This window comes from Oryzias latipes, chromosome 8 (genome assembly GCF_053564925.1).
Source record: "Oryzias latipes strain Hd-rR chromosome 8, Olatipes_Hd-rR_3.1".
NCBI classification, from domain to species: Eukaryota; Metazoa; Chordata; class Actinopteri; order Beloniformes; family Adrianichthyidae; genus Oryzias; species Oryzias latipes.
In genome coordinates, this window is record NC_136244.1 from 22,478,399 (window position 1) to 22,506,022 (window position 27,624).

The following is a 27,624-nucleotide window of genomic DNA, read 5'->3' on the forward strand; positions in this document are numbered from 1 at the left end:
GACCTTAAAGATTAGGGAAAAGTGTATTTAATGTGGCAGGCGGCGCGCGCGCTTTGCTGCTTCCTTCATTGGAGCTCCGGTGGTCAGCTCCTCATCAGCCGTCCTCAAAGTTCTGAGAAAAAAAAGGGGAGAAAAAAAACTGGGTCAGTTGCTGCTCCGGCTCCTCTTTTTGTTCCCTCCTCGTCCGCCTTGTTGTCCTGCGTGTTCGTGCGTGTGTGTGCCTGCGATCAGCATGCCACGCCACGAGCGACACCGAAGCGAGGAACCGGGGGCAACTCGGACAAACTGGCAACTTCTGCTCTGCAAATGCACTTTATATTTATTCCTCTTCAGTCTGGAACTGAGGAGCAGCGCTTCGGGTGAGGAAACTCTTTGACTGTCGTTCGATTTCGGGCTTTGGGAGTCGGGAGACGCGCAGGCGCTGAACCTCTGGTGCTCGCCTTTGTGTCTGTGTTTTTTTTTTTTTTTTTTCAATTTTTGGTCAGGGCTTTTATTGTGAAAATATTTTATAAAAATCTGTGATTTTGAATGTGTTGGCGTGGAATGTCACAAGTCCGAGCTGTGAGTGGAAACAGATGTGCACACAAACCTGCGAAGGAGAGAAGGGGCTCCAGGCTCACCCTTTTTACATAAATGCATATTTTTTTTTTATAAAATTAGGACTTTTGGGTGGCTTAAAACGCATCTCTTTCTTTTTGTTGCTCTACTTCTGCACCTTTGTTGTCACGTAGGCTGGACAGTGAAGCTGCAGATTGCAGAGACGCTTCATTGGGCACCCTGCAGGCAGATGTGACCTTTGCATCCTGTTAGACTGCAATTCACAGCTCAGTCCAGTTCTGAACAGCTACCAGATCATTAAAAAAAAGCTAAAACTTTACATTTTTTTTAACCTGGTCTTCTTTTCCTGATATTGTCTTTTTATAAGTTACGTTTGCATAATCTTAATTTTTTTTGAAAACGGCTCAATTTATACCGAAGATTACAAAAAACATCCTTTAAGTCAACTTTTGCTCAACAGTGATTCAAAAAGTCATTTTATTTAAGGCATTTTTTTGGTCTGTTCAACTTTTAACTTAAAATTTGACCTCAACAGATGAGCATACTGTCATAAACTTTAATGAGTTCTCTCAGGAAATGACTTTTTTGTTTTGTTTTTGTGGATCACAAAGAAAAAAAGACTCAATTGGTGTTTATTTCAATGGGATTTAAGAAAATTGCCCTCTTTAAAACTTTATAAACTTTAATTTAGCAGTTTATTTGGGCATGTTTAGAATTTCATAAATACCATTCTTCCCCCTTGTTAGCTCTGTAGTCTTCCCTTTTGATTCCTTCTAAAGACAGGACATTTAACCAAATAAAAATGTTAAAATCTGGGAGTTGTTACGCAGGGGATTTCCAAATATTACTCAAAATGTAGTCACAATGAATCTAATGATGGTAAAAAAAGGGTTACATAACAGTTAATACTGTATGCAATGTTGGATTTATTGATTGAATTCAAAGAAACAGGCAGACAAAAATACAAATTATTGTTTCTCATTTGTTTTGCTATTAACTTTTAAAATGATTGATTTGAGTAAAAAATGACCAACCTTGTGTACAGAAAGGTTTCTGCAACTCCAAAACTTTGCAGAACAAGAAAAATACTTAAGTACAAGTAACAAGGATGGTATACAAAGAACACTTTTAAGTAGATTTCCTACTAAATGACTTTAGTATAAGTACCTGAGGAACTCTACTGGCCACCTTAAAATGTCTCAACAAACTCATTTTCACCATGGATGTGTGGAAATGATGAAAGTGTATGTACTTTCACAATCTGGTTTTATAAATTTAACGCACATTTTCACAGCTGTTCCAGTTTGTTCTGTTTCAGAGTGTGGCTGCAAAATGCAAATATTCCCTTTTCACTAAAAGCTCTCCGCTCCCCCCCCCCCCCCCCTGTCTCTCGGATGAGGTAAGGCCCATCCACAGCCTGGGTTTCTTCAGAGGCCGGTCCACCGTAAAACACCAATAAAGCAAACACAGAAAGGCTGGAATTTCCTGTGTATTTGCTGCATTTGTCATTGTTTGATCTGTTTTACTGACCAGATAACAACCTAAGTTTTTATCTTTTTTTTTAATGTCTTGCTATTTCTCAAAACATGCAAAATACGTAAGTCATGGGATCAAATCAAACATGAAAAAAATAGTAAAAAATAATCTTTTATCTGACAGCAACGACAAACAAAACTTTTGGTACTTGAAGCTATTGATTATCAGTCCAGTATAGATGTTCTCATACCTCGCTTAGTAAAAAATGGTCTGAGCAGAGGGCTATTTTTTCTCTGTTTTGGAGAAACTTAAACTTAGAACTTAGAAATTGAAGCAGCGGAGCAAAAGAAAAGGACGAGATCCCAGCAGGAGAGCTGCTGTTGCTCAACTTCTGCCTGACTCAATGGCTTGAAGTTAATCTTGAATTCTCTTTGGTTCTCTGGGAGTATTTATGTGAGTGCTCAAATTCACATGAGGAACATATCACCAAACTAATGTTGGTTTTCTGTGGGAAGTTCATGCTGGAGGCATTGTTTTAAAGAAATAAAACAAGTTTTACCTCAAAAAATCTAAAATTTGCTATTTTGCTATCAGTAGCATCTAACTAGGCAAAACAAACTAATCAGATGCGGTACGTTTTCCAGGAAAAATGTCTAAGTTTTCTTAATTATTTTGTGGTTTGAAAGACTGAAAAGAAATGGCGTATACTTATATAACACTTTTCTACCGGCCAGGACAAAGCGCTTTACAGTCACAGACCCATTCACCCAGTCACACACACATTCACACACTGGTGGCCGCTCCGCTGCCAAACACAGGCGCCCGCCTACCACCAGAGGCAAGGTGGGGTTCAGTGTCTTGCCCAAGGACACTTCGACTCATGGGCGTGCAAGGCGGGAATGCAAGGTGGGAATCGAACCTGCAATATTACGATCATGGGTCGGCCGCCCAAAAAAGATCAGCTCACTATAAAAAATTAAATTATTTTCTTAATTGATGTTTAATAGTATGCAAATCATTATAGCATGGTTTGGGTGAATACGGGTACTCGATTCTGATTGGCTGCTGGGTGTGGATTTAGGCAGATTAAAAGGTATGTAAGTGAAAAATACATGTAAACCACTATCAGTAATTCTAGTATTTCACCTCATCAACTGTTAAATCCACAGAATAAAGAAAAATACAAACTTTTGTCATGCAAAATTTAAATGACGTAAAAAGTCCTTACATGTAGTTGTGTTTTTAATAAAGCACACAACCTGGAAAGCAATTATTTTAGTTTTGTCTAATTCCTAAACTGCTTCTGTTTCTAATTGAAAAAACACATAATCTGAGCGCTCCACAGAGCACAAAGAGGCCATGTTTTCCTCTCCTCTCCTCCAGATTACAGAGATTTTTCTGAGCCTTTTGATCATTTATGTCTACCAAAACTAAACTGCACTTCTAAGTGTTTCAGAGGTGAAAGTACAGTACAAATCAGGATCCCTTTATTCATGTTTTTCAACTAAATTCTCAAAGATCTTTCTCCACACCCTTTCTTGCTGCAGTCACATGAGCCTGCTGAGAAGGAATGCAGTGTTGGTCTTTCTCTATCCTGTCAATTTCAAGTGCTAGAAAGGAAAAGTCAGTTTGGGGGTGAACGGTCTCCATGGCTCCTTCATTTCTGTCCAGTGTGTCATTTTCTTCTGCCACCTTCGCACAAAATCACACATCAGCTCAGCTTAGACAAACCTCAAATTATTTAAAGATAAAACAAAATAGATGTAAACGTTCAGAGGCAAAGAGTTTCTTCTGTATTCATGATTTCAGTCTCTTTAGGATCTATATAGTAAATAGATTTTCTAGTAACTTTTTAGTCATTTATGCTGTTAGAGCTGTTCAGGAAGGTCTGACTGTTCTCTTTTACCAATGGTGAACACCTAAAAGAGGAAGAATTTTCGGTTATTTTAAAGACCCACTCTAATGAAAATTGGGTTTTGACATGAATTTCTAATAAATTCCTGCCGCTCTGCAGATACTATGTCCTAGAAAACAACACAGGTTTTTTTTTTAATTTATGTTAAAAACGGCATAATCACAATTAAAAGACCACTGATATAAAATAAATCAAAAGATGAAGATGGCCACTTTCAGTTTTTTGTCAAATCCTTAGACTTTAAACTTGTTATTAAATCCAGGGATGAAAACATGGGATCTTTAAATTCTCTCTTTGATGGGGGAAGCTTGACCATGAAACTGGTTCAAACTCATCCGTCATTCAGATATTGACCTGACCTTGTTGGTGTCTAATCACTGTTATTGATCGCTGTTGCTGTTTCCTCTCTCTCCACAGCGTTACCTGAGTCTGATGACTTTGCTTTCATCCTCGACGGTGCCAACGTCTGCCTGGGGGTGATGGATAAGTCCTTATCCCTGAAATCAAACTGTGAGGAGCCCCTCCAGCGCTGGAAGTGGGTGTCTCGTGGACGCCTGTTCAACCTGGGCTCGTCTCTGTGTCTGGGTATAACCACTGCCAACGTCACTTCCTCAATGGAAGCGTATCCTTTGGGTGTGTACACATGTGACCGAGAGCCCCCCAGAGTCGGCTGGACCTGGAACTGCGAGCAGGTTCTGGACATCTTCAACAGTATTCACACCACCTCGCTCAGGAACTCGTCCTTCACCGCATCATCCCTGATGCTCAAGTGGAAACTCCATGGGGATGTGCAGGACCTGTGCTCCAAAAAATACCAGGGTAGGGACTTTTAGTATGTGATCCTTTTAGGAAGTTTTGAGAAATGCACAAATAAATAGCCATAAGAAAACATCAGAAATGCGTTTAGATATAAATATAGAAGTCCCTGGAAATTGTAGGTAGAAAATTTTTTGTTTTGTTGCTGTCTCCGTGCTGCAAATGTGTGTTTACACCATACAGTATGTGGACGAGGACAGAAACACACATACAAACAACATAACAGGTTTTACTTCAGCAGATAAAAGCTAGCTGGTCTTCCTCCATCAAAGTGTGATACAAATAGAACTGAATTCAACAAAACAGATTTTTTTTGTTTGTTTTAATTTGCAAAAATGTAAGAGTTTCCTTTAATATTGTGTTTTTATCTTTGACAATTGTTTGCCAGGAGATAACTTAGAGGCATTTATTCTCAGGAGATAATTCAAGGACGTTGTGGATGCATTCAAATCACCACAGTATTATAACTGAAAAGCCTGCCATGCCACAAAAAGGCTGAATCACTGCAATAGAAGGAATCATATGACAGAATAAAATCTGGTCATTATGAAGAATTTTCAATTAAACAACTAAACAACAAGAAAAATAAGAAATACAAGCAAAAAAATAAGACTTTCAGGTTAGGATTTAAAAAGTAAATATAAATAAAATAAAGGAAGTTTTAGTTTATTTTGCTCTTCATTTTGCAAAAACTTAGAGTTCCCTTAACATTGTGCTTTTATCTTTGACCATTGTTTGTCAGTAGACAACTCAGAGACATTTATAGATAAATTTGAATCAGCACATAATAGCTTAAAAGTCAGATAACTCAAGGCTGTGTCACACATTTTGCACAGATGAAGATCGGTCATACTAGAATATACGTGGAAAAAGTGAGAAAAGTTGTGGTTCTTTACGTGACATTTTTACAGATGTATCAAAAATGAACCATGTTAAAACCACAGTAGAAGTACGATCAAACTATGCAAAGAACACGTAAACTGATCTATCAGTCTGGCTTAATGTCACAGCTTCACCTTCCTTTTGTGTGCTTAGTGACATCGATTCAGAGGGAGGATTAGTATCTCTAATTTTCATAACTCTTTGTATTGCAAAAAACATAACAAAATTTAAATAAACTGGAAAATAAGAAAAATAATAATGTTAGTCAACACATGAATCTGTTATTTGACCATATCGGCTTGGAAAAAAATGTCAGCCAAAAGTTTAAGTAACTTGGAAAGACTTCAGTTTCTCTGGTCTCCCATTGAATAAGGGGGTGGGATGACTGGGTATCACCGCTCCTTGTCCATCTCCCGTGGTTTTGGGGTTGGGGTGTTCTGGTGCCTGGCAGGAGCGGTGGAGGCTCTGTTAGTCTGGGAGGGGGGTCGGGTTTGGCACCTGGGTGGGGCAGGCAGGAGCGCTGCATAGTCTCCTGGGGTTGGGCGTGGGGGTGTGTGGATAGCACGGTTGGGTAGGGAACTGCCCTGGCTTGGGGGGGTGGTCTTTTGACTTGCCTCGGGGGGACTGGGGAGACTTGGGCCCAACACTGCGGGGGGCTTGTTTCACCAATCGGGGGTCAGTCAGGCCCCTAGGTGAGATCGTGCATGGAGATCACTGCCAGCGATCAGGAGATGTCCTCTTTACAATTCACACTCCAGCAGGAACACACACACATACAAACAAACAAACAAACACACACCACAAGGAAAGTGGGACCTCTGATCTTCTGTCCCCTTCTCCATCCCAGGGGGAACTGGGCCCTTGGCAATGGCCCGGCGGGCCTCTCTCCATGCAGGGATCCCTGCATGGAGAGACCATGAGCCAGGGATCACACCACATCTGATCCTGGGGTTGTTTGTGTTTCTGTGTCTCTGGTCCTTGCCCTCAAGCGCTGGGCCTCTCCAAAATTCCAACAGTGGGTGAGCCTGGTCGGGCCATGTTTATAATTGGGGTCCCCCACCTTTCTTGGGCGTCCTCCTCCTGGGCAGGGGTGGGCGGCCCCTGCCTTTCTCTCTCCTGGACCTCCCATGGGGTGGGTGGGTGGCTGACTGGAGCATGGGGCGGGTCTCTCATGGGGGGCCCTGGTTCATGCTTGGGGTTGGGGTGGTGGATATTCAGAACTTCTGTGTGGTGGTGGGGTGCCTGTCTGGGGCAGAGGGTGCTTTCCCAGGCTGGGGCCCTGGGCGCGGCAGGGGGCTATTCTTCTGGCTTGGCTACACATATTTACAACTTAAAATTAGAAAGAAAAAACACACACAAAAAAACGTTTTACTTTCAAGTACTAAGAACTTTTAGGCTATTTATTCTAAAAGTAACACATACTTTCTCCATAAATGAAAAAAACAATCATTTGTGCGAACACTTCAAGTAAAATGAAGTGTAAGTCTAGCTGCGGCATGTTTAAAAAATGGTTCATTGTCACAAAAATTAAAAAGAGGCAATACTAAAGTCTTTCATTTTTATGTTTTTGAGGCACAACTTTGATGAATAAGCCATTCTCTGCCATCAGCACCAGCCTTACCATGTGACCACTGCTTTGACCGCTCCATCTAAAAGAGCCGGGCTGACTCCCAGCCTGGGGACTGTTGTGTTTGCCCTCATTTCTGCTGCCTCATCCATGATTAGTACTGCTGCTAGAATCCTCACGTTGTCTGTCATACTGTCACAACACCAGTAAATCGTTAGTATGTGTAGTTATTGCTTCATCCTAGGGCTGCACGATATGATATGCGATATTGGTGATTACTATTGCGATAACGATATAATTTGCGGTATATAAACAAATATCAAACCAACCAAAAACATCATTTCCATTTCAATGCAACAGTATAAAAATTATACTCCAAATGACCCTTGTCGACATAGGAGGCAAACATAAAAGGGCTCATCTGATTGATCAACAACGTAAACGGGTCTTTCCGATTGGTTAAATGCGTAAAGGGATTTATTTCATTTATTCAATATTTCAAGCTGCCATGAGTTTGTTTTAGCACATTTAACCCTTATGCTATCTTAGATAACCCCACCCTTACATTGACCTGTTCTCCCTACCATGACAAAGGTGGATAAAGGTGGAAAGATCTCATGTAATCCATGGACACCAGTGAGGATCACAAATCATTGAAGAAAAAAGTTTCAGAGCACTGTCTAGTGGGTCTAGATGACCCCACTCCCAATGTTAAAGTGCCTAGGATAGCACAGAGGTCAAGGTAACCATTTATTGCGATTTTCGCCGTCTTTTGCGGTATGCACATTGCACAGCTTGATGTCGCGATAACGATAAATTTGCGGTATATTGTGCAGGCCTACTTCATCCTGTGAAGAAATATGACTGATATCAAGAGGAGACTGCAATAAAAATGTATGAAGAACATCTGCCTTTGCTATTGTTCATAGAGCAGACCAGGGATATGCAGTTAATTGTAGCTTAGCATGATGAAATGTCCTTTTAATTCCTCTACCAAAGCATTTGATCATATCCAGCTTATCAAGACAGAAGAGATTCTATCCTATTCTCCCACTACCTACCTGAAATTCATCTGGTGCTGACTGACAATCTATGTTTGTCTCACTAAAGTAGCACAGAGATTAAAGGTTAAATATAGAACCTGTTTTTACTAAAAAAAAATGGGTCAAGACAGACTTGTTTGTTTTTACCAGTAAAACAGAACCTTAATGTAAAAAAAAGATTATATTGTGGTTGTTCATTTAGCTGCAATTTATAGTTTATGCCACTAGATGACAGCTTATCTTTACATTTCAATAATAAGACATAAATAAATTGTAGAGAACACACCAAGATTTGGTATTACTGTTGAAATGGTAACTAATTTCAACTTTATTAGTAGAAAAAAATTCTAAATAGTTTGTAAAAATTATGTAAAACAAGCAACAGATCTTATTGATTCCACCTAATTATTCCTCACAGATTTGCCTTGATTTAAAGGAAATTGCATTTGTGAAAAAAAATTATAAACATGAGAACATTTTGCTTTTTGAAGTTGGGGGTTTGATTCCCTATATCTTCTTTTCTCCAGGTAGACTTCCTGTTGTGGACAGCTTGTGTCTAATTCGATGGATAAATAATAATGTTGGTTTTAGGGGAGGTTATCTTCACAGTATGCCCAAAGAAATGCCAGTGTTTGTAAGCTGCAGTAAACAGACAAAGCTATCTTTAGTTTGCATTGTTTGTTCCGTTGTAGCTCTTTTTTATTAAATGTACCCACCCTGCTTTACAACTAAGACTAATTTCCGCTGTAAGATTCTTTTCTAACCATCAAAAACTGTTGTTTAAGAGGAAGCTCCACAAAGTTCAGCAACCAGAAAAACTCCTTGTACCTTTTGTGCATTATCTCTCCGCTCCTTTGGTTTCCATGTTGTAATGACACCACTTGATGGTTTTTAAAGACTTACTCCAATAAAAATAATATTTTTGGTGTTTTTAACATGTGCTGTTTGCATTTTGGTCAGGACTGACATACATGTGTGAGAGGTTGTAAGACACATGGAGACCGTGTAAACAGATGGATGATGGGAAGGGGGTGGGCTTACTGCACACCCACAGTCCCGCCCTCAACTCAAGTGCAAATTTCTAATAGACTACTACCGCTCTGCAGTAACTATGTCCTAGAAAACAACCGTTTTTTTTTTTTTGCCTAAAAAATGTCATAACCCTAATTAAAGGATCACTGGGAACGCTTTTAAAATAGATCAGAGTGGGACTTTAACATTAAGTGACCCTCTTTTTACAATTTGTTGCATGAGGGGAATTGGTCAGACATTAGTAAGTTGGTTGGCGGGGAAACAGGGAGAAAAGAGCAAAAACTTTTTTTTCTCATTTTAAATGAGTTTTCTGTCCCCTTTTACATTTGCTTAACATGTATTGATGACAGTTTAGACAACGCCTTTTGCTCTGTTGCTCCCACTATTTCACTCTGAAAATTTAAAGCAGGTGTGACACAAACCATGGGGTTGCATGTCAGAAATCAATCTAAATGATGAGAAGCAGTCATTCTTTTCTTTACAGCTTGGGATTGCATCATCTTTTTGTTAAACTGTATTAAAAATATCGTAATTTAGCCACATAATTCTGCAGGGTGAAAAAATGCACATTGAAAGTCAAAGTTGTACCCAATTACATCTGAAAGTGAGGCTCTAAAAAGTAACTGCTTTTATTTATTTTTTGTTTCCAGACATCTATACGATCCAGGGTAACTCTCAAGGGCGACCCTGCCATCTGCCCTTCCTGTATGATGGCCAGTGGTTTCATAACTGCACAAGCATTGGGCGTGAAGATGGTCACCTCTGGTGTGCTACTACATATGACTATGGCCAAGATGAGCGTTGGGGGTTCTGTCCCATCAAGAGTAAGCAGTTGACTGTTCAGGACAGAAATTTGGAATTTCTAGATTTGCAGAAGACGGCATTTTCTTTTGATTGATGTATGTTATCGCCAGGCAGTAGCTGTGAGACGTTCTGGGACACCGACCCGTTGACGGACAGCTGTTACCAGTTTAACTTCCAGGCTGCCCTGTCATGGAGCGAGGCTCGGATCAGTTGCCAGCAGCAGGGGGCGGATCTGTTGAGCGTCACCAAGCTGCACGAGCAGACTTACATCAATGGTGTGATTACTGTACACAAATGCATTTTTTTTTTTGCAGACGATAATGCTTTTTGCTAAAAGAATGCATCAAAAATTAAATGGCGTATACTTATATACCACTTTTCTACCTTCTTCGAAGGCCCAAAGCACTTTACAGTTACAGACCCATTCACCCGTTCACACACACATTCACACAATGATGGCGGCTCCGCTGCCGAACACTGGCGCCAACCTTCCACCAAAGGCAAGGTTAGGTTCAGTATATTGCCCAAGGACACTTCGACACATGGGCGGGCAAGGTGGGAATTGAAACCGCAATATTCCGATCAGAGGTCGACCGCCCTACCACTGCACCGCGGCCGCCCGTTAAGACAAAAAAAGTAAAAAATGTCTTTGTTGCCTCTTTTTAAATATTTATTTTATTGCCAAAAACCTGGGAAATAGAAAATGAATAAATTTTCAAATATGAAAAATAAATATAATTTAACAGTTGTGGAATAAATTAATTTTACCTGAAATACTTACTTTCATTAACAATGCAATATATATATATGTAACACCACCCTACAGATTTTCAAACCTTTTTGTCAACTCATGCTTTTAACATTTTATTTTGAAAAAAAAAATGTAATAATGCGAAAATTTATTTTTTGCACTGTAAAAGTACAAATGTCACTATTTTTTTCTGCACAAAATATCCTACAACAGTTTTTTCATCAGTCATTTAATTGAGCGGATGTGCTTTCTGGCTCTTTCAGGTTTACTGACTGGCTACAGTGCTGCTTTATGGATTGGCCTCAATGACCTGGACATCAGTGGAGGCTGGCAGTGGTCCGACTCCTCACCACTCAAGTATCTAAACTGGGAAAAAGGTTAGCCTGTAAAAACAATACCCTGCTTTTTTCTGAAACATCTGTGGTCTTTTTTGAACTCTCATCTCCAACAGAGGGCTGAGTGTGCACGCTTTAGCTCTCAGAAAACACATCCACCTGGCAGCCTTCCAGCGCAACCACAGTATTTCACTGCAGACCCCCAGAAAAGACTGTAGCAGCATCCCTGCCACCAGAATGCTTTTGAAAAATTGTCTCTTATGCTGAACTCTAGAACAGCCAAACCATGCTGATGAGGAGAACTGCGTGGTGATAAGGACAGAATCATCAGGTCGTTGGCAAAACCGAGACTGTTCTGTTGATCTGCCATACGTGTGTAAGAAGAGACCCAACGCCACCATGGATCCTTTCACTACTGGTTTGTGTGGGAGGCATAAGCTAAGTCCTTTCTCAGCAAGACTCAGCTTTAATCATGTTTTCTTCTCTCTGCAGATTCATGGACAGATGATGAGAAATATGAATGTGATGTGGGTTGGCAGGCGTTCCAGGCTGGATGCTACAAGCTGAATTCGGAGAAGACGGACTGGAATGCAGCTCAGAAAAACTGCCAGAAGGTGGAGGCGAATCTGGCCAGCATTCACACCCTACCTGAGCTCGAGTTTATCACCCGCAGTTTAAGGAAAGGTGAATTTTTTTGTGTTTTGTGTGGGCTATTTAGCTATTGGTTCAAATTGTTTGAGTTTATGAAGTTTTTGTTTTTGTTTTTGTGTACTTTTTTGTCCACTATGTTTACATGGTCAACCATATTCCTGCCTTACCCAAGAAAACTCACATACCAAGTAGGACTTTTCAATTAGGAAGAATAAATGAAACAAGTCCACAATCTTTGGCAATTAGGCTCTGGGCCGATGACCTCTGGTGTGCTTAGGATGAACTCAGAGCATAGATGTATAAACCCTAGAACCTGGATGGTGATTAGAGGACAGGCCAATCCAAAGCATTGCTCCACGTGGAGAACGGGGTGAAGGTTGGGCGGCGAACCATCTAGAATGTAGAGAGAGATAACCTCAGCTGAACAATCTGTTTATTTGAAGACAAAAGTATAATACTGATTGACTAAGAGGAACAATTAAAAGTGAAGGCCTAATTGTTAATGGTGTGTAGAGTGAATTGACCCACCATACCGGTAAATGACATAGATCTTCCTTATTAAAAATTCCACCAAAGCTTCACTACCAACGCAACACTTTTTCTAATAGTTTTAGCTGGAATAAGGTCATATTTGGGAATTACATATTTTGGATTAAAATATGATGATTTTATTTTGTTTTCTAGCATGTTAGCATCTTATTTCTAGTCATTAAAGGAGGCACTATAGTACTGACTAGATTTTCTGGTGGTTTCTTGACTTTCTCCTTTGGCTGAGTTGGTTATATTTTCTAACCTGTTTCGGTGATCTATATGGCTTCAGCTCCACCAAACAAATATTCTGTTTTTATTACCTTAAAATGGATTTGGATATTTTGCTAGAGGAATAGTAAAACTACAATCACTTAGATCCCTTTTTGCTTTCTAATTTTATAGCTTCATTCCCGATAATCATGGACTCTGGAGATCAACATTGTTTGATGGTTAAAGCATTTTGAGAAAATAGCTGTAGACACACTCTGATAAAATTTTTGTTTTTAGTGTTTTTGTGGCATTTTTCTGATGATGGACGACATGTATTAAGAAAATTACGCTCAAAAATGTCAATTCTGAGTATTTCTTTGTTGAAATTATTTAGAATCAGGAGCAGACAAAAAATCTCTAGTTTGAAAAAGGTCATATGTGTTGTAGGAAACATGCTGGCCAGGCCATTAGCTCCCTGCTCCAAACTTCAACAACTTTACCAACTTTGTCAGCTTTTTCTTTTTTTTAATATAAATTTAAACAACGAACCCCTCGAAAACAAGATGTGGTATCACAAGGGACTCATCCTCCAATTGCTTATTAAATATTTAAAAAGAATAAAAATAAAATAAATAAATAGTCCTGCCCACAACTCAGAGGCTAATTTCTAAAGAAACCTACTGCTCTGCAGAAACCATATCCTAGAAAACGACATAGTTTGTTGGCTAAAAGTGGAATTATCATAACTAAAAGACCACTGGGAACATTTTTAAAATAGAACAAAAGATGATTGTTGTGGGTCTTTAACAAGTAAAAAATGTAGCTTCTTTGAATTACCCTTTTCAATCTGCTTTTTTTCAGACATTGATCAGTTATGGATCGGGCTCCATGACACCGACATGCAAATGGACTTCCAATGGACCGACCACACTCCTGTCATCTTCACCTACTGGCACCCATTTGAACCCAATAACTTCCGCAACACCCCAGAAGACTGCGTCTCCATCTGGGGCGCTGTGAGTGACCCCCACACACCCTGACGCCGACCTCTGCTGGAAGGGGCTTAAATCATTCCAAAATAACAATGTCAGCGGGGTTCCTTCATTTGTGTATATTCACCATCTGTTCTCCCGCTTTCTGTTTGGCTGCTCCCATGATGTGCAGGAGGGTCGCTGGGATGATAGCCCCTGTAATCTGACTCTGCCCTCCATCTGCAAGAAACCAGGAACAAAGAGTGATGGGAAACCACAGCAGCAGGATTGCAATCAAGTAATACTTTGTACCCTTTTTCACTTTCACGTCACCTAAATGTTCCTCTTTTCAGTTGCATATTTACTCTTCACTTCTCTTTTGTAGACCTCCCCCAGATTTCTGGCTATTTTAATTTTGATTTCAAAACTACTGGATTTGAAGGGAAAATTCAAGCTTTATTTATGTTAAACTCTAAAAAAGTAAGCAATTTAAAAATAAGTTAAAAAATTGTACCCCGTTTGCAGGTTTTGTTAATATAAGCAAGTTGGGTGAGATAAATAGTCTTACCAAGAATTCCAATTTTTAGAGAATTTCTAGTTTCTAAGACATGTTTCCTCAAATTAAGATTATTTTGCAATTAAAAAAACTTTCTTCAAGGTTCTTTTTTCTTCAAGATTCAGATTTTTCAGTTTCATTCATATAGATCAGTGTGACAGCAAAACCGTAGGTTACGCTGATGCATCCCGTTGATGCCCAGCATGCTCTTCCATTTGTGTAAATGATGTAATGCTTGTTGCATTCAGCAAAGATCTATGCACAGATGGAGCATTTGTTTTTTTGTCATGAATCTTTGCACCCCTTGCTGGGAAGCAAGTCATCATAGTGTGACTGGGGTCATATGGCGCTGCAGATGCTGTCGAGTCTTGTGGTGGTGCGGCTCAACCTGAACAGATGAGCTCACTGCCTGCAACACATGAAGCAACCAGAGACGTAGCCCAACTGGCTGTTTAAGAAACATTACACCAGATAATCCTCAACCCATTTGCCCAAAACGCTGCTGGGTATATCTGTCTGTCAAAGACGCCATGACAGATCTCTCACACTGAAGCAGTTACTCTCTTTTTCTCTGTTTGTGAGTTAAAAAGATGCAGCTACTTTGAGACCTTCAGACTCTGAGGCAGGTCATGCAGGCCTCCTTTGTATTTAGGGAGTCAATTAAATCTGCACGACCTGTTTTGACCCCAAAATGAAATAATCAGAACGTATCTAGAAACTATTTTATTTATTAGAGGTTGCAAAATGTAATAACGCAGCAACAAAAATCACAGATAATCCTCAGCTTCCTGTAGCTTCAGACCAAGGTTCAGTACATATTTTGCAACATTACCCTACAACTTTTTATTTTTGCCTCACAATAAAACAAAGTTAATATTTCCCTAACCCAGTTCTTTTAGTTTCATTTGTAAAGAAAGGATATTTCCAGAAAATTAAGTGAAAAACTTTGATCTGGAAATATGAGCTAGCAAATAGTTTCTGTCAAAACACTTAAAATAATTTAAGAAGAAGAAAAGCTTGAGGTGGTATTTTTGGCTAATTTAAATGACTGGATGAAAAATGATTAGCAGTGTCACTGCAAGGCTGCAAATGAGGAGGTCTTGTCCTGCAAACATTTATAATTATTCCGCAGGAGGTGGCAGGAGGTATTAGGCATTATCTTTGAGTGTTCTAACATGTTCATCTTGCCCTGCAATTAAAGGCAATGAAAGGACTTCATTGTTAGACGGATTAAAAAGTGTGTGTTTTGCTGTTCTTTGTTGTTCTCAGGGCTGGAAGTGGCACAGTCCAGCTTGTTACTGGGTGGGAGAAGATCTGCTAACCTTTGAAGACGCCAAGAAATCCTGCGAGTCGCACCAGGCGGCTCTTGTTCCCATTACAAACAGGTTCTGCCAGCGCTCACATCCCGACCCTTCCAGCTGTTATCACAAACCTGTGCTGTCTCTGACACAAGCGTTTTTCTCTCGGTTGCAAAGGTTCGAGCAGGCTTTTGCCAACAGCTTGGTGTTTGGCCGCTCTGGAGAGTCTTTTTGGATCGGCCTCTACGATCAGGGCAGTCCTGGATCCTTTCACTGGCTCAGTGGAGACGGAGTATCCTACACCAACTGGAATCGAAACGAACCAGGTAGGTCACAGTTTAAAGTCATGTATATAATCTAAAAACTTAAAATATGAATTTATTTAAATAATTTCATCTTATGCCTGATAAATTTTTTCCACGGCGGCCTTTTTAACTAAAAAAGTAACATCTTGAAGTGATACCTGGGGATTTAGGTATATTTTATTTTTCATGTGTAACTTAAAGATTAAATATATGAAATTTCTTTAATTTAGAAAAATGCAAACAAATACTGAAATAGAGTAAAACAATTAAGGTGTTATAAAGGCAATCTGAGAGCTTCCTTGCCTGTAAGCATTCTGAATATTTGCCTCTAGAACAGAAAAATTGATATATAACAGATTTTTGATGTGGTTAGTCCATTTTACACATCAACAAATCAATCAACAAATCAAATCAACCAATCAGTTTCATTTCACTATAGTGCTGTGAAAGTAAGTACAATAAAATAAAAGATAGAAACTCTGAACAATAATATATAATAAAACAAACAGTGACAGTGCAACTATAGAAGGTAACAGGCTGGCCTACTGATTCTGCTCACTGGAGTTAAATGCCTGATTTTAGAATTTTTAGAAGTGATTTCATCACATAAATAAGTACAAATTTTCGTGTATTGCTGTAATTTTTGTTTTGAAACCGGAAAAATCTGAGTAAACAACAGGAAATGAGTGTCATAAGGTGTCATACAGTGCCATGATTATTCTCTCTGAAAACGGAAGTGAGGGATTGAAGACAAAACAACTGCCTCTCAGTTTTGTTTTCGGTTTTTGGATATTTGACCAAGGTCAAATGAAGGTTATAGCTTAAAAGACAGAAATCTTAAATTAATCAAAAATATAATAAAAACTTTCATGTTCTAGAAATTGCATCACTTTAATTCACTCTTTGAAATTCTCTTTTCAGCATTACACTACAATGAAAATCCTATCTCACACATCTGACCTAGATCTGTGACTTTTTCTCATAAATTGCAATTTTACAAAAGTGTTTTCCGAATGTCTTAAGGCATTTAATGGACCTCCCAGTTTCCCTGCAGTCTTGTTTTCTTTATCTCAAAATAAAATTGCTTTTTATTTGACCATTTTTCTTTATTGCTATGTTACAGTTTAATTTCATTATCTGCTGTTTTCATAATTTAACTGAAGAGTAAACATGTCTTCCTGTTTCATAACAGCATGTCTCAAACTCACATTTTCTTTGTAACCTCTGCTGTGATCTTGGGGGGGATACTTAGAACTTAATGTTATTATCTGAATAATATTCAGTGGCCAAAGCATAAGGCTCGTTTTCTATCAGAGCTATCTCAGCAAAACCATTAATGTTTTAGAAAATCTAGAGTGAAAATATGAAGCTGTCCAAAACTTTTTAACTGAGAAAAAGCAATGATGAGAATGACTACATATGATTAGCTTTTCTGATCAAACTGAAATGGAAAATTCTGCAACCTGCTGCAAGTTGATAAATGAAATCTGTAGATATCTGAAGACTCTTATTATCAAGTCTGACTCTCCCCTCAGAGTAGCCTATAAGGCCCTTTTTACCAGCTTAACTTAGAATTGAGAATGATGAATGAACAAACAGTGAAACATCTTCAATTTAAAAAGCTTAAATCCAGATTACCTTTTGAAAATCTTTTCTGCTTTAAAACCTGTAGATATAATCCAAAAACGGATTGATTTGTCATCAGAGGAGAGCTTCCGTTTATTTCCTTAGGTATTTTTCAAGTTTAGTGATTTCTTATTGTTTTCTATGATAAAAATGATCAAATAACCTTTAACATTCATGTTTTTTGATCTACACAGCAATTGCTCTGTGAGAAGGATAAGATCAAATGGTGCTGACATTTCCTGACGACCAAGATTTCCTTTGCACATTTGAACATTTTGGTTTTTTTTCCCCCTCATTATTTCTCTTCTTGCACACATTTTCATCACTGCAACCTCCTTCACCCCATAATTCACTCCCCGTGTGTCTTCTCCAGCCAAGATTCAGAGCGGCTGCGTTGCCATGGCAACAGGCATCGCCACCGGTCTGTGGGAGGTGAAGGAGTGTGCGTCTGCAAAGGCGAAATTCATCTGCCGTCAGAACCAGGACACGTCTCTAAGCCCGGAGCCCCCAGCCCCTCTGCCGACCCCCAGCCTGAGCGGCTCCTGCCCCAGCGGCTGGAAGAGCAACAGTAACCTGCGCTACTGTTACAAGGTCCATCAAACGGGCGACAAAAACTGTCAGCTCAGTTGGTCTAGAAATTTCTCATTTTTGACTCCACTTTCTTCCTGTTGAACTCATAAGCAGCTTGTTTTCACACTTGCCATCACCTGTATGCAGGTGTTTCACTCTTCCCAGATGGAAAACAGGCTGAGTTGGCTGGATGCTCACCTGTTCTGTCGCAGACATGGAGCCCACCTGCTGAGTATCAGCGGCCCTGATGAGGAGCACTTTGTGCTGCAGGTCCTTCATGAGGCGTTCGGGTGCGTACAGATTTGATGATCAATTTTCCCTTTGTGGGATCAATAAAAACCTATTCCATTCTATTCTATTATTCAAAATGTCTGGCAGATTTATTCTTTGACTTTAATAATAACATGTACAAATATATATATATTTTTTATTGGTCATTATCATTTGTTTTGGATTTCAAATGTTATTTTTCATGAAAGAGGTAAAAAGTTTGACCTTTTCTTTTTGTTAGTCTTTACTTTTGACATTTTACAATTTATATTTTTTTTAATTTTGTGCTTTTAGCTACGGTCTCCTTCTGGAACAACTTACGGTACTGATTTTGGGCTGAAAAAATGAAATGCACAGTTTGCTTTATATAGATCTGTCTGCAGCCATTTGCATGAAGCTTCACACTTGATCTAACTGCCGTTGAAGTTCTGCAAAAGCCTCATGATCCTGTGAGGCTCCTCTGTCATGAACAAAGCAACAATGCCTTATTCATCTTAAAGACTTTTGATCTATTTTCAAAGCGTTCCCAGTGGTCTTTTAATTATCATGCTGTTTATAGCCAAGCGCAAGAAGCATGTGTCGTTTTCAAGGACATAGTTTCTGCAGAGCAGCGGGAGTTCATTAAAAATTTCCCTCTGAAATGCTCCCTTTTTCAAACTGCATTTTTTTTTGTCAACTCCTGATTTGCGATTTGAATTAAAAAAATACTGAAATGTAATTTTGATCTTAATTTTCTTTATCTATGTCCTCCATAATCAGAAAAAAGCCACAAGTACGTGTTAAAAACATGAAAAAAAATCGATTTTCATTGGAGTGGGTTTTCAAAAGTGCTTTGTTTTTGTATCTTATGTGTTTTTAAAATGAGGCTGGATGATGATTTCAACAGAAACATATATATATATATATTTTTTTTTGCAGGGAGTCAGAGGAGCATGAGCAGCACTGGTTTTGGATCGGGCTGAACCGCAGAAACCCAATGGACAACGGCAGCTGGAAGTGGAGCGACGGCATGGCTGTCAGTCAAATGCAGACCTTTTTTCAGTTCTTGAAGAGGCGAAAAAAAAAGTTTGAATTGAAAGCTGGGCTCTCCTCTTATGTTTCTCAGGTAACGTACCAGAACTTTGGCCGCTACTACTACAATGTGCGTCAGTGTGCTGCAGCAGACTTGGGAGCAATGACCTGGCTGGCTATGCACTGTGACTCAGAGTTAGACTGGATTTGCAAGATTCCCAGAGGTGCTACAGTGTTTCATTTCTCCTTTCACATAAAAGTGTTGTTTTTCTCAAATAAAGATGATTTTCTGTTTTTAGGAAGTGTTGAAAAACTTCCAGAAATTACAGAAGGTTTGTTTCTTTTAATTAGTTTTTTTTTTAATTAAACCTTTCATTGGTTAACATTTCATGGGGTTTATTTAAAGTCTCTCATTTTGTGCCTTTGCCCTTTTCTCTGTCTCTCAGGCAACACTTCACCAGAATGGATCATGTTTAAAGAGGCGGAGTACAAATTCTTTGACCACCGCACCACTTGGGATCAAGCACAAAGAATCTGCTCCTGGTTCGATTCTTCGCTGGCCTCGGTCCACTCAGCCGATGAGCAAATGTTTCTGGCCAACACTTTACGCAAGGCAATGTGTATTTTCTTTACAAAGGGCTTTAAATAAAAGAAAAACCTCCTTGAAATACCAAACAACCACAAACATAAATGGCAAAGTTGCAAAATCAAAATAATTATGGTGAACATTTTCTACAAGGCATGTAATTTAGGTTCCGCACTGGGTGGTTAGAATTACAGTAAAGCTGAGTGATAAATCTTCCTCATGCATCAAAAAGATGCTTTTGACAATTTTCATGGTCTCCTCAGATGGTGAAAGTGGAAGGTGACAGCTGGTGGCTGGGGCTTCACACCTACGAAAATGACGGCCGTTTCCGCTGGTCAGACCACTCTGTGCTCAACTACATTTCCTGGGCGCTCGGCCGGCCGCACCCCCTCAGTCGTGACCGCAGATGTGTTTCCATCTCTGCCAGCAAAGGTGAGCCAGAAGTGGGGGTTCTTAAAAGAGGCTCTTAAAACGCTCTCACCTTACAGAATCCTGTCTCTTTCATATTTGAAAAGTGGACTGGTCTGACCAGAAGTGCCACTCTGACCTGCCTTACATCTGTAAGAGGGTCAACGTTACCGGGACAGTTCCTCCAACACCATCAACTCCACACCCACCATCAGGTTGTCCTGATGGATGGGCTTCCTATCAGCATAAGGTAGAAAAGCAGCTGGATTTTCCGCTTTATGCATGCATTTTCTTAAAGACCCACTCTGCTAAAAATCGTGTTTATGGTATTTTTAACAATGATGCGGCCACCTGTAGATGACTTGACCCTTCGTTTTCCTCGTCTGAGCTGGCATCTGGCTCAAAAACTGTACAGGTGGATAGCTCCATTATTACACTCCATTTTTGTTCTGTAATGTTAGGTTGGGGATGTGAGGGGCTGTAAGCTACCAGGAGACAGTGTAAACAGAGACCTCTCAGCATCCGGAAGGAGCAGAGAGGCACATTTCTACTAAACCCTGCCGCTCTGCAGAAACGATGTCCTAGAAGACGACACAGGTTTTTTAGATTTTGGCGAAAAACTGCAGAATAAGAATGAATTAACCACTGGGAACGCTTTTAAAATAGATCAAAAGATGATCAGAGTGGGTCTTTAAACATCATAATACTACATTTTCTTTTTTATTAAGCTGCAGATGTTGCTCTGCCTTTTTAATTGTCTAGTTTTTCTTCTTTTGCAGTGTTTTAAAGTGTTCGATCAATCTCCACGAGTCACATGGTCCGCAGCCAAGTTGAAATGTGACACGCAGGGAGGAGTTTTGGCAGTCGTGTCCAGTCCTCTGGAGCAAGGTAGTTACTGCACAATATGGCTGACATGAAGGCAAAAACTAGATGGAGAACAGTTGTTGCCCGCTGTCACATTTGAACCTCTTTGCAGCTTTTGTTACCACTTTGCTAAAGTACATCAGCGCTGACCTTTGGGTGGGTCTGACCTCAGACCCTAAAGGTCACTTCCAGTGGGCTCAGGCTGGTCTGCTCAGCTACACCAACTGGGCACCTGGAGAGCCGCTGGACAACAGTGGACCCCACCACAACAAGACGCCGGTAATAGAAAATCCTCACTTTCATCATTTTTTTATGCTATTGTTCTCTTCCTCTGATGATTTTTCCATGACTTAAGGGAAACTGTGTGGTGATGATTCACGGCAATCCTGAGAAGAAAGTTGGCATGTGGGCTTCCAAAGCCTGCGAGATGGAAAATAACGGCTTCATCTGTCAAAAGCAGCAAGGTGTAATGCTCGCTCACTAACAGTTGCTGGAATTTATTAAAAGCAGAGGTCAAATTTCTAACAGTGAACTATCAAAACCTGTTTTAGATCGAGGTCTTCCTCCGGCTCCGCCCCTCATCCCTTCCTCCCTGTCGAAACCTGTGGAGCTGGGAGGCGTGACGTACAGGGTGGTGAAGAAGCGCCTGGACTGGACCAGCTCTCTGCACATCTGTGAATCTCTGAATGGGACTCTGGCCACAGTAAAGGATCCATACCAGCAAGCTTACCTGACTCTGCTCATGAACAGCCTCCACCAGCCAGCTTGGATCGCTCTCTACAACTACGGCGTGAGTCTGTCAACTCAGAAAGACTTCTCAATACATTTCTTGATTATAAGAATCTGGGGGACTTTTTAAAATTTTCGCGGGAATTTAGGGGCGGAGCTTCACCTGGCTCGGCAATGAAGATGTGGTATATTCAAATTGGAAAGATGGGGAGCCCAATCAGATGGCTGGATGTGGTCACATGACCACGACTGGACAGTGGACAATGACCCCCTGCGACTCCAAACTGGAAACTGTCATCTGTCAGATTGCAAGTACGTCATCAAAAAAAAAAAAAAAAAAAAAACTCAAAGACATATCATAAGTGCTTATTTTTTGTTCGTGCCGTTTGTTTTTTTCCCTTTTAGACGAGTCTGTGAGTCACCAGTGGACCTACCCGGGACAATGCCCCCACTCTCTGGGAGAATGGGCATGGGTCCACTTCAGGAATCACTGTTACGCCTTCAACTTGCAAAGTCTCAAACTGCAGCAGGATGCACACAAATCCTGCAAAAAAAGTATGTTAGAAGTGGCCCTGCAGAGTCCTGACCTCATCAATACGTAAAATTCATTAGAAATATGGCACAATTGCTCAACTTCTCTGTGAGATCAGTTCCTCCTTTTCGTCTTTCTTTTGGCTTCTAGTTGGAGCAGAGCTTCTCTCCATCATGGATGAGGCAGAAAACGGCTTCATATGGGAACACATCCAGAGCTATGCGGAGCAGGCGCACGGAGCTTGGCTGGGTGTCAAAGTGAAAGGTTCAGCTGTCCATTCACTTGAGAAAACTATCAGATAGGCCGCCTGCAGATAAAAACCCAACCTATATCATTTCATCTTTTAAGAAGACAAGCATAGATTTACGAAACACATTGAATTCTTTGCTAAGTTAGAATTTTTCCATAAGAGTCCGTAACCCTCCCATTAGTAGTTGAAGCCCCCCTGAAGTTTAATGTGCTCCTGTAGGGAGAGGTCTTGTGTGGGATGAAGACAAAGAGATGTTGTACACCAACTGGGAAACCCACAACGTTGCCTTTTCTGTGCTGTCAATCAACTCCTGCTTCTGGATCCAGAGCAACAGCGGGTTCTGGAAGCCGGGCTCCTGCAGAAATCGCACACATGGAGTCATCTGCAAGCGGCCGCGAAGTGAGAATGCACAAAATAACATGTCCTTCCTGAAGAGAGCTCCCCGATGAGCATGTCAACATCTTTCTGCTTGTTTTTTTTCCAGGTGTTGACACATCACCTGTGTCAGGTAAGCCTGGTTAACAGCAGCAGAGATTTTATACCCATTTGTGTGATATCTATTTGCTCTGCATCTTCATCCAGTGGATACTGACCACGTGCCGACGATCATTGTCGCCGTGGTGACGGGCATGCTGTTGGTGCTGCTGACAGTCACTGTGATCTACCTGTACCGCCGCCGAAACATGGGCTCGCAAGGCTCCTACAAGGGGGCCCGCTACAGCCGCACCAACTCCAACCTAGCGGAGCAGACGGAGAAGAACATCCTGGTGTCGGACATGGAGTTGAACGAGCAGCCGGAGTAGCTCCAGCTGCACGTTCGAACTGAGCTCACACAGCAGAGGCTGGTTCCTGATACATCCATCTGTATCATGTATGGTCTTTGCCTCTTTGAAACCAAAAAGAATATTTGTAAATTGCTGAAAGGCTGTGTAAGGCACAGAGGATGACTTTGAAACTGATTCTGCAGCTTAAATGTTTTTTTTTTTACCAAGTCCTTTATTGCCAGGATATTGTAGTTGTAAATTTCTTTTCACTAAAAGTCAGAAACTTCCAGCTGCTTTTAACCAAAAGTGTAGGTAGGCTTCCCTGATTTTCTGGGTTTTGGTTTTTCCCAGCATAAAACTGTTTCGTAACTTTTTTAAGTGGCAAAGTCAATTATTGTAAAAAAGTATATTTTAAACAAGTTGTTCTTGTTTTGGCTCGAAGCCTCATGATGTTTCCACTTTGTAGATGTCCACTCATCTTGTCTTCAGACCAAAACTCTCCTTCAGATTTCCTTTTGTTGCCGTGGCAGTATTAACCAGAACTTGAACTGTCTTTTTTTGTTGTTATTTCATTTATGCTATCTACCCAGCTGCAGGAAACTGGTACTTTTAAATGCGCCTGCGGTTTCGTGAGCCTGCCTCTCCCCTCTTTTCTGGTCTGACACGTCGGCAGCAGCTGTCAGCCGAGAAGGGAGGACGTCCGAATGTGAACACGTTGAAGGTGACAGGGACCTTAAACCGTCTTGAGGGCATGCACTAAAAATGTGCACATAAGTAGAACTTTGCATGGAAGCTGGTCTTTAAATAGCCAACATTGTCTTTTTCAGTCCAGCAGGAGCAAGGGTTGTCATCACATGATGGGACTTTGAGCCACATTTTGGCACTTTTTTACTCAGATCTAATTTCATCCTCCGCTTGGCTGCGTTCATTCTGTTCTGTGATTCTTGATGTTTGCTTTGGCTCTCTCTGTGCCCCCATCTGGAGCTGACACAACACTTTTTCCGGGCACTCATTTTCTTTGTGCGCACCATGAAAAAATGGTTTGTAATTTGATATCTGTCTGCTCCATCATCTCTTTACGACATGCAGCTCCCTTCTCCGCATTTTTCTTTTAGTCATTTTCAAGATGTAACACTTAGAAAAGGGATTTGACCTGCACATGGCTTGAGAAGTGTTTGGAAAAATTCCTCTTTTACGGGATAATTGTAAAGGAAATCATCCCCTTCTTGCATAAGTTGTACAGTTTATCTGGTGTGTATGAGCCAAAGGATGTTCAAAGAGAGTTTTTGTTAACAGAAACCATCTGTTTTTTGTCTTTTGACATCATGTTAGAATTTCACTTGAGCACAGAATGTAATGACTGGAGCTAATTTGCCTCCTGAAACGTTTAACCTCACTCCTTCAGTTCTGGGCCGCTCTTTTTCCCTGCGAGCAGGAATGCTTTAGAACCTTTTTCAGAAAAGTAAAAAAAGAAAAACATTTTGCTCCCTGAGTTGGACGAAGATTGGTGGACAAGGCAGAGCTGTGTGAGTGTGTGTGTGTGTGCGGGTGTGTGAGTGTGTGTGCGGTCTCCAGCTGTGGAATGTTGAGTCTGCAGGAAAAGCTCACTGACACATCTGGAACCAATCAGAGGAGGAGGAGGGCTTTGGGACACAAAGGGTCAAAGAGAAAAAAAAAGAAAGCTGGAAAACTAGGAGGGGGAGGAAAGGAGGAGTCAGAAGTGAAGGTGGAGAAGGAGGAGTTGGTGGTTACTCTGTCCTCTGCTGGTGGATTTCTGTGCAGGTTGCAGTTTGATCAGTGACAATGAGGGAGGATTTAAAGATGCAACCGTGAGCATCTTTGTGTTGCAGGCAGCAGCTTTTGTCCCTTTGAAAATACCTGAAATTCAATTTTTATATGAAATTAATAAAGTCTACATTATCATACTTCAGGCAATGTTTATTAAGTCCGACATTTTTTGGTGTTAAGAAACAAGAAAGCACAACCTAAGCTGTAATGTTGATTCTTGTCCACAGGAGGGCGCCTCTTACCCAAAACTTTCAAGCTTGAATGTTGGCCCCTAATTGATTTCTCTCCTTGTTTCACTGGTTATTGTCTGTTTTGTGGCCCTCTTTTCGATTCGTTAAGCTTAACCACCTAAGAACCGACAGAAAGTTTCTACTTTATTTGTTAATCACAGTTCTGCTTTCAAATTCTGTAAAAGCACACTTTTAAAATGGGTTGTTTTGGCATTCATTGCTCATTGTTATGTTAAATAGGATCCATTTAGTCAGATCAAATGGAATTAGTCCAACCTTTCCCCACATCAGAATTGAAATTAATTGCACTGTAAACAGAAATGCTGGGCCTACCAGTGATTTGTGGAAAATTAAGACTTAATTTATTCCTACTTTGTTTAACTCGTTCCCTTTAAGCCTCATTTATCTGCACTGCTGTCTTACTATGCAAAGCCTGTCAGCTCACTCAAATTATTGCAATTTGCAAAAATACATTATCATTTAAGAGTCTCACACATTTCTTTTATTACAATTAAATAAAAAAATGGCAAAAAAGGGATGAACAGTTCGATGGTAAGTACCCGCTGCTTGTTTTATATTGTTGTAATTTTTTTGTGTTTTTCTGGAGGACTCTCTTTCTCTGCATTTGGACATGTAAGGATTATTTCTGAGCTCTTCTCATGTCAAAATGCTCACAGCCCAAAGTATAAAAATGGTAGTGGATACTAAGAATCAACTGTAAAAGTGACGGACAGTTCAACCCCTCTCTTCTTGTGTTCCCAAATAGGAAGTACCATTGTTTCCTGATACGGCCGCTACCATGTTGAAACCAGTCAACAGTGATTGGTCCAAGTCGCTCTGAGTCGTAGTATCTATAGCAACTACTGTCGCCCTTACCATAGATACCATGACTCAGAGCAACTCGGACCAATCACTGACGACTGGTTTCAACATGGTGGCGCCCATATCAGGAGGCAATGGTGAGGGATTTTGCCTCGTTACGTGAAAGCTGGAATTCAGGCATTTTTTATGGGTTCACGTCACACCTTGATTCGTCCTTTTTTCTTTTTACAGTCCATGATACTAAGCAAAAGTCTGAATACATCAGCCAACATGGAGACCAGGGCATGGTTTCACTCTCACACCTGGACTTATGAGAGTTTTGGAGTCTTTGTGAAACAAATAGGCACCTCTCTAGTGTTGTATCTGAGCCTGTAAATGACTTGCTGCTCAAATCAAACTAGCTCTGTGTAATCCATCTCACTTAGAATGGGTGTCACAACCCATCCCACTGTGAGCTGCAGGCGCTCATTTGAAAGCCCCTCAGTGGTTATGTACTTAGGCAGCTGCTTTTAGGTTTCACCGCGCTGACACGTGTTGTTTTTTAATGTGTCTCAGGTGTGTGGAAACTATCTTCAAGGAGTGTTAGCTTCCTCCTGAAGCTGAAGTCTTCGTGGGTTTTCAATTTCAGATCGATTCCCCGGCTGCATTGTGTAAAACATTGAGGCAGTTTTTTAATTGAAAATGATGTTTTCATTTCTATGGCTACGATGAACACTGAAGTGTTTTGCTCTGAAATACTTGTAATTGTTTCTCTGCCAGATGTCTGAATATTTTAGCTTAATAAACATCTGAGAAAGTTAATAGTTAAAATGTTTCCGTGACAACGGCCGAAAACAGTTAAAAATAATTAGTACAGGTTGACTGGCTTTGTGTGTGGATGTATGGAGGCAAATGCTTTTGAATCATTCTGGGTTTGTTAAGATAAACCCTATATACACATATCATATGTGATATGTGCATTTCTGGGAACCCAATCACATTATTACGATCCAAACCTTCCCCAAAAGCTGTTGTATATTACTTGGTTTTCTGCCCTGTAGTACATTATCATTCCACTAGGTTTTTGGCAGGAAAGGTTTGCCAATTTTCAGAATTTTTACTTGCTGTTTTGATGTATTACAAAGTTTGTTGATAGTCTTTATGCCATAGTAACACCATTAAAAATTTTAAGACAGTGGATAAATAAGATGTTTTTTCCCCCTGATATCTATAAATTCGCAGAGTGGGGGGCTCCCACTCTGCGTGAAGGGTCAGGTCTCTTGCAGGGTGGTGTCTGGCTTCACGCAAAAGGCGGGTCATCGGAGGGGGTTAGGTATGGCGCCAAGCACTTCTCGTGGATCTCCCCAGCTGCGACTCCCACCGGGAGTCTCCCGTCTTGAATCCAACTGTTTAATTAAAACAAAGCATTGAGAGGGCCCACGGCGGGAGCTGACCATGGTCCTGACGCTATGTGATTTTTGCTCAGTGCTCTAA

At 40.5% G+C, this 27,624-nt stretch overlaps 1 protein-coding gene across 1 annotated transcript; it reads left to right on the plus strand.

Moving 5' to 3' along the window:
* Nucleotides 1-25,236, plus strand: mrc2 (mannose receptor, C-type 2). Its single transcript, XM_023957411.2, has 29 exons — nt 1-359; nt 4,367-4,768; nt 9,940-10,113; nt 10,204-10,368; nt 11,108-11,221; nt 11,454-11,597; nt 11,672-11,863; nt 13,433-13,587; nt 13,736-13,840; nt 15,368-15,483; nt 15,574-15,722; nt 17,701-17,918; nt 18,045-18,187; nt 19,086-19,182; nt 19,273-19,402; nt 19,478-19,510; nt 19,625-19,791; nt 20,028-20,196; nt 20,280-20,422; nt 20,952-21,060; nt 21,149-21,315; nt 21,392-21,500; nt 21,588-21,826; nt 21,915-22,077; nt 22,171-22,320; nt 22,448-22,561; nt 22,767-22,946; nt 23,032-23,055; nt 23,130-25,236. Exons 1-29 carry the CDS (start codon nt 233-235, stop codon nt 23,348-23,350), a joined length of 4,419 nt encoding a protein of 1,472 aa, XP_023813179.1. The 5' UTR covers nt 1-232; the 3' UTR covers nt 23,351-25,236.
* The last annotated feature ends 2,388 nt before the right edge of the window (nt 25,237-27,624 follow it).

Excerpts from the sequence above, each read along its gene's own strand:
- mrc2 (XM_023957411.2), top strand. The coding sequence starts at position 233 with ATGCCACGCCACGAGCGACACCGAAGCGAGGAACCGGGGGCAACTCGG. Across the intron at positions 11,598-11,671 it reads CATGGATCCTTTCACTACTG|ATTCATGGACAGATGATGAG; the intron begins GTTTGTGTGGGA and ends TTCTCTCTGCAG. Across the intron at positions 17,919-18,044 it reads ACCTGCGCTACTGTTACAAG|GTGTTTCACTCTTCCCAGAT; the intron begins GTCCATCAAACG and ends ACCTGTATGCAG.